The sequence below is a fragment of the Mus pahari genome, chromosome 2 (assembly GCF_900095145.1).
Source record: "Mus pahari chromosome 2, PAHARI_EIJ_v1.1, whole genome shotgun sequence".
Taxonomy (NCBI): Eukaryota; Metazoa; Chordata; class Mammalia; order Rodentia; family Muridae; genus Mus; species Mus pahari.
In genome coordinates, this window is record NC_034591.1 from 133,297,951 (window position 1) to 133,305,516 (window position 7,566).

At 44.0% G+C, this 7,566-nt stretch overlaps 1 protein-coding gene across 1 annotated transcript; it reads right to left on the minus strand.

Annotated features, from left to right (window-relative positions):
* Window positions 1–373: 373 nt before the first annotated feature.
* LOC110316707 (olfactory receptor 2D2-like) lies at window positions 374–1,369 on the minus strand. The gene has a single exon (XM_021191151.1). It carries the CDS (start codon window positions 1,367–1,369, stop codon window positions 374–376), a length of 996 nt encoding a protein of 331 aa, XP_021046810.1.
* Window positions 1,370–7,566: the final 6,197 nt, after the last annotated feature.

Here is a 7,566-nt window from a genome sequence, read left to right on the forward strand (position 1 = left end):
AATGAATCTGAGAGCCAGCCCCAATTAAATGCTATCCTTATAAAAGTTGCCTTGGTCCAGTTAACATGTTGGATATAACATTCATCCTTAAGAATGGACATGAGAACAGAGAAGGTCACACCAAAGAGTTAAAAACATGAGCAACAAGTGAACCATTGCCATTGCCATTAAAATCCAGTAACATTACTGAGGTGTTTGGAATTATACCTTAGTGACACCTGTCAATCAGGACAGCAATGTTGGTTTCATGATGTTTTGTTCCAATTACTAAGTACTACATTGGTTCAAATGCACAGATTAGTTTCACAAAAGAAAGAAACTGTATTTTTCATAAGTAGTGAATACACAAACTCAAGCTTCCCAGGATTCTGGTTTACCAGTTCACCCTACCATGTCTCATCACCTTGAGAAATGCCCTCTTGATATCTTTGTTTCTCAGACTGTAGACCACAGGGTTGAGCAAGGCTGTGAAGACATTGTAAAAGAGTGAGATCTGCTTGTCTCGCTCAGGGGAGTAGCTAGAGTTGGGCCTCATGTAGATGTAAGTGGCTGGAGCATAGAAGAATGTGACCACAGTCAGGTGGGAGGCACAGGTAGAGAAAGCCTTGCAGCGGCCCTGGGTGGACTTGATCTTCAGAATTGCCATGGCAATACGAATGTAGGAGGCCACAATAAGGGAAATTGGAATAACAACCACAAAAACACTCAATACAAAGTCCACCATCTCAATGACATGAGTATCCATGCAAGCCAGGCTACGCACTGAAGGACCTTCACAGAAGTAGTGGTTGATCCTATTGGGTCCACAATATGGCAGACTCATGGTGAAGAAAGTGTGCAACAAAGAAGAAAATAATCCACATATCCAAGACCCTCCTGCCAACTGTATGCAGAAGCCCCAGTTGAGGATGACAGTATAGCGCAGTGGGTAGCAAATGGCCACATACCGGTCATAAGCCATGACAACAAAGAAGGTGCACTCAGTCATACCTAGGGCACCAAACACATACATCTGCAGCCAGCAGCCAGCAAAGGAGATGGTCTGAGAGTGAGCAAGAAGATGCACCAACATCTGGGGCATGGTGGTGGTGACATAGCCCATATCCAACAGGGAGAGGGTACAGAGGAAGAAGTACATGGGTGTGTGAAGCTGTGTGTCCAGGCAGACCAGCATGATGATGAGCCCGTTGCCCAGGACTGAGCTCAGGTACATGAGAAGGAAGACAATGAAGAGGATGCTGTTGGTCATGGGGTCACTGGAGAAGCCAATCAGGATGAACTCAGAAACCAAACTTTGGTTCTGCCCTGGAATTATCCACATGGTGGAGGCTGTAAGAGAATCCATTATTCTATGTGTTACTTGACACATGCCAGCGATAGAGGCAGAAATGGAATATACAGGCTGAGGAGATGGCTCAAAGGTGAAGCACTATGTGGTTTCCAAGGGGACCAGACAGTTCAAAGCTGTGTCTAACCCTAGTTTCATAGGATTTGTCTCTTTCTCTCACCTCCACAGGCCAGACTCACACATGTTAAGCAAGCATCATATAGGCAAAGACCCATATACATAAAATAAAGTAGAACACTCTTTAGTTTAAATAAAACGAGGCTGGGATGTGGGTCCTGATTTCAGTGGTCAGATCCTGTGTACTCCTCTTAAGTTACAGAACCTCCCAAAGCCTCAGTCTCTTCATCTATTTAATGAGACTGTTGATAGTCATGGCTTGGGATTGTGATGAATATCTAAAGCATCTCACATAACTCCTGGAAACACCCCATAACACATGGCATGTCATATGCTGTCTCACACTTTCAATCCATCTCTGGGAAGTCAGAGATAGGAAGTCCCCACAGCAAGAGGGAGAAGCTACATGCACTGAAATTATGAGCGCTAGAGTCAACTGAGAGACCCTGCCTCAGTGAATAATACAAATAGCATAGCAACTGAGGGAAGTTTGCAGATCAGTCTCTGATCTCTCTCTCTCTCTCTCTCTCTCTCTCTCTCTCTCTCTCTCTCTCTCTCTCTCTCTCACACACACACACACACACACACACACTTAGAGAAAGACAGAGAAACTGACAGACAGGCATGGCTGCCACTGACATGCAAAAAATAGTAAACAAATAGATGAAAAGACAGAACAAATGAAACCCAGGCTCATGCATATAAGGTCAAATGAATAAGGATAGAAGCACATGTGTGCACTGGGGACACTGTGAAGCCCATGTGTGCACTGCACTGGGGACACTGTGTCTCTGCCAGGAAAATCCCCACCTCCCTCTGCACGAAAGACATCCATTGCAGGTACACTGTGGCCTTAGGGGGTAAATCTAAAGCAATCACAAATTTTAGAATCAAACCTAATAAATATCAAAAATTTGTTACTTTTGAATAAGCAAAGATTTTCTTAAAGGAACACAAAAAAAGCACTTTCCATGGAGTAAAATGTAATGGTACGCTGGAAAAGTAAAAACTAAGTACTCAATGAGTTTATACAAAGACTTAGAAAAGCACAAATGTAGCATTAGATGCTCCAGGAGAACAGAGAACACTACTGAGGGCATCTCATGGAGGCAGCTGTCTATTAGGCACTGATGAGGGTAAGAGGTTCTTAGCACCATCACTCATCTGGACATTGCAGAGGAACACCACAGAGCCACGCCCACCTCTGCTTCTCAGACTCACATCCCCATACACCTACCAGCAAGGCTGCAGTAACACATGTCTAGTATTAACAGGGTTAACTAGATCCAAGGGGGGAGAAAATTAAAGTGATCCCCTTAATGTGTGCTTGGCTGTGCTCCCTAAGACTAAACACATTCAATGCATTGTCCAACAATACAAATTAAGTATAATTCGGAAACAATATGTAAGCACACAGACACATACAAACATATGATCAAGGAAAGGCATGTAAAGGAAATTTCCAAACACTACTCTAAATAGTCTGAAGCAGGGCTCCACTCATATGCTGATGAGCAAGACAGTGCTTAAGCCAGGAGATGCTTTTGATGGGAGTAGAAATATGAAAGAGACTTGAAGTCATCCCCAGGCTTCACTTTCCCTGTCCCTGTCCCCTCTCCTGATCAGTCACTGTTCATCATACACACAACTATCCTTTCTTTCACCCAGGTTAGAAGACCATCCTCTCTTCTGTTATTTCTGTATCCATCTCCATGTGACCCTTACCTCTAAATTTTCCCTCTTCAATGCAGTCGTTTTTAATTAAAGTAATTTGTCAGGGGCTAGAGAGATGGCTCAGTAGTTAGGAGCAGTGACTGCTTTTCCAGAGGTCCTGAATTCAACTCCCAGCAACCACATGGTAGTTCACAGCCATCAATAATGGGATCTGATGCTGTCTTCTGGTGTGTCTAAAGACAGTGACAATGTATTCATATTAAATAAAGAAGTCTAAAAAATATCTTAAAACCTGTTTTTGTACACTGCACATTGAAAATATTCTCCTCCTCCTCCACATCTCCCAGATCTTACCCACCCAACTTCTTGTTCTTTCTCCTCCCAAACTATCTTTCAAGACAAAAGATATAAAAGAAAAAAGAAACAACAAAAATTTAAAAACAAACAAAAACAACAACAACAAAACACCTAAAAGAAATAAATCATCAAAAAAAACCAGAAGCATAGGGTCACTTTCCTGTTGGCCGACTGCTCCTGACCAAGTGGCTTACCTTGGGATGTGACTGATGTACACAGTGAGACTCTACTGGAGAAAACTGACCTCTCCATTCCTAATGAGTATCAGTTGCAAATGAGTTCTTGTTTAGGGGCAGGACTTTGTGTCCACTTTCCTCTCTGAGGGCTGCACATTCATCTTCCTCAACTCATTCTTCATGAGACTGCTGCAAGGGCTTTTTGAGAGTTTTCAAGCTGGTCCTATGTTGCCCCAGCTGAAAGCCTTTTAACAGCTCTGAAGCCCCATCATTTGAGGCAGACACACTGCACATGCCTAACCTGCCTGCTCTGTGAAGACTAATCCTCAGGTTGCAACTGTCTCCTCCACCTCCCGTCTCCATATATAAATCTCTATGCAATCACTCCTGGTGTCCTGTACACCTCTGCCTCTCTCCCATCTTAGGGCACAGCTCTGCCAGGAAGCCTTTCTTGTTGTACTATGACCTCCTACCCTTAACCCAAGTAGGATACATCCTGTATTTCCTGTTCAGTGGCTGGTTACAGTCTGAAGAATCCTAGAGAAATCTTTCTTTCTCTCCTATTGACTGAATTCCCAGACCACTAGTAAATAATTGTTTACAGTAGGGTATGACTGAATGGATGATTTTCTAGCCTTTGCAATAATAAAAATAACTAATATTAATTTTGAATAATTTCTACATTCCAGTCGTTTTCCTAAGTTTAGCCAACATCAAATTCACTGGAAGAAGTGTTATTACCTGTGTGTTATAGGTGGAAACCTAAGGATGGGAAAGGTCAGTTTGTTCCAGATTACAGCATTGGCATGAAAGAAATGGGAGTTTAGGTGGTCCGGCCTCAGAGCCTGGCTCTCATTCACTGCCTGCTCTGTTCTGACACACAGGCTCCAGGTGGGAGGTGAAGAATGCAGTCTTCAGTGTCCCCTAGTTGAGCTCTCTGAGATTCTGCACCACCAGAGCTTCTAGGACAGAGCTGGAAGGCTAACAACAGATGAGCTCTCCTGGAGAGATTCCCCTCTTGTCTGAGTGTGGGAAGCCTTGGAGTGAACTGAAAGTAGAAGAATAAAAGGAAAGAGTATCTGAGGTGGCATTTGAACATCAGGGAAGATCATTTAGTCACACACCGTCTATTATGTTTTCCCAGCTAAGTGGCCTCTGATTTAGCTTGCAGTGTTCCAGCAGGCCTGCTGGGCCAAATCTTTGAGTCCAATACCGCACAAGAAGATATCAGGATTGAGTTCCAGGTTAGATGATGTTACACAGAGTAGCTCCAAGCTACAAAGCCAGCATCTGGAAGGCTTCGGAATAGTCGTCTAAAGAAGTCACTACTATGTCACGAGTTCGAGGTCAGGCTATGCTACAGCAGACTTACATTGTCTCAGCCCCCCAAAGAAAATCATGATGGCCGTGTCCACAAAGAGCATCAAGCTGTGTCTCTGTGGTATGGGAAGACCTCTTCAGAGTCACTGGCCTTCACTGCTCTCTCATGCATAGGGCTTTCAGCTTGGCTCGAGGTCTTTGAGCTCAGGCCTCCACATTCTTTCTTTATCAGCATGATTTGAAACAGACAAACTGTCTGTAAATGTTCATTAAAATAATAGAGGTGGAAAGGAGGAAACAAGGTTGAGAAAGAGAAGATAGAAGAGTAGGAGAAGGCAGAAGAGGTCTGGGAGTTTGGGATGTATGCACAGAGGAGGAGGAGATGGATGTCTTGCCTGCTACTCACCTGCAGTCCATTGTATGTCTGACCCAACCCACAAACAAACCCCAATGACCATCTTACCATTTGTAAATCCAGGGAATATTTCAGAGTTTCTGTTTGTTGCTCTTACAAGAACAAGGCTATAGGGGGAATTCCCCTAAAGGAACAGAGTCGAGAGGGGCAGCAAGCTAGGCAGCCCAGGCTCCAGAACAATGCCAAGGTGCTATGGAGTTTGAGGGGCTGAGTCTCTCAATTCCTATGCAAGGACCAGGCAGTCCTGGTTCTTGAGGATGATGTCTATAAAATCCTCCTTAACAAAGGCAAGCGAAGACATCGTTACTTCTTCACAGTGGGACCAGCAGCTGAGGTTTTTGTGACCTGGCCTTCTTCCTTAGCTTCCCCCAGGAGAGCACAGAAAGGCTCATTTCTGTTCCCAATTGGGATGCTTAGATGATTCCTGGGATGCTGTCAACAAGAGAATTTCAAGTGAGACCCTTGAGGTCTGAGCAGGAGGAGACAGCCCACGGGTGAAGGGGTGGTGACCTGTTCCATATTCTAGACTAACTGGGAAATAAGCACAGCTCAGATATCAGGAGATGGAACTTGGTCAACTGATACACAGGTCAAGAACACAAGTTCTCATTGTGATTCCTTTTGATCTACAAACTGTGCCCAGACAAGCAATGATGAGACCATGTTTGAGTCACATGCCTCTTCCTTCCTTAATTACCTTGGGTCAAACCAAAGTCTTTCCTTCCTGCTGTATATGAGAGCAAATTACCCAGCCACCCCAGGGCTTATAAATTGATAACAACCATGTTGGCTGAAGGGTAGCTTTTAGAAAAAGACAATTTCTTACTCAGGCAGAGACCACAGTGTGGTTCCCAGCATGCAAATGGCAGCTCTCAACCATCTATATCATGAGTTCTAGAGTATCTGGTAGCTTCTTGTGACTTCCCCAGGGATCAAGCATGTGTGTGGGATTGGAGGCAACATGCTCACACACATAAGCAGAGACAAAGAAGAAAAAGAATCAGCCATGATACAGCAACACAGAAGTCAACACGACATTCCCATGGCAGTGGACAGAAGAGATTCTCCCAGGGGCTCATGTCTCTTAGATGCAAACAAAAACTGGGGACCAAAATATATGGAACTCTGGAGCATGCTCTCTTTAACTTGCTGTTGTTCTGAAGCCTTGGTTTCCCCTTCGGTAGAATTCCAGTAGTAACTCCTTCCCTTTCAGGCTTGCTAGACTAAAATGTGATGGTGTGCCACACCTGCCACAAGTACTGGCCTATGGTCCACGACCTTGAGTTTCCGTCCCTGCCTCCTGTCTGAGTCTCCAATTCCTCAGTATCCAGAAGAGGAACACAGGACTATAAAGTTCTTCCTGGTTAGATTGATAAGGTTCTAGAATTCCTGTGAGCACAGGATGGTGGTGGTACATGAGTTTGATCTGAAGACTTGGGAGGCAGAAGCAGTTGTGTTTTGTAAGTTCAAAGCCAGCCTGTTCTACTGAGCAAACCAAGCCAGTTCAGCTAAGGATACACAGAGAAAGCATGTTTTGAAAAGAAACAAGCAAACAAGCAAACAGAGAAACAAAAAAGATTTCTGAGAGGTGCTCAATTAACACAGCAAATATTAAAAGTTAATTATATAAATGACAGTTAAGTAATTGTATTGGAATAAAGACAGAATATCTGAGAATGGTGCTCATCTCTGTAACACCTGAGTAAATAGATTTCTTGAGTCTGGATTTTGATTTATAACATTAAAAAAAGGCAACAAAAGCTCCAAAGCTCTTTACATCCTGACGATCAACTACATTTTCCTGTGGTCTGTGTTTTAGAAGTTGTCTGGTGTGGTGCATTAGCTGGTTGAGAAACACTGTGTTGATATGTGATCTCAACTGCTGTTCAGTGGTATGTTGGCAACCATGACACTGGCTATGATCAATGTATTTACACCTCAGTAATGGCAATCAGCTCTAATGAGACGCATCATGGCACAACCCCAGCCCCTGCAGTGCTGTTGCTAAGCATTGTCCCACAGCTCTGACCCCAACTCTTCTCACAGGTGTTGGTGATTCCCGTTAGCTCTACATAGGCAGTGGAGTCCAGGCGGACTCTTCTCTCCCAGAATCAATAAGGAGACAGAGGTTCAGAGAGAAGCAGAGAGAAGTGATTGAG

Coding starts and splice junctions, on each gene's coding strand:
- LOC110316707 (XM_021191151.1), bottom strand. CDS start 1,369: ATGTGTCAAGTAACACATAGAATAATGGATTCTCTTACAGCCTCCACC.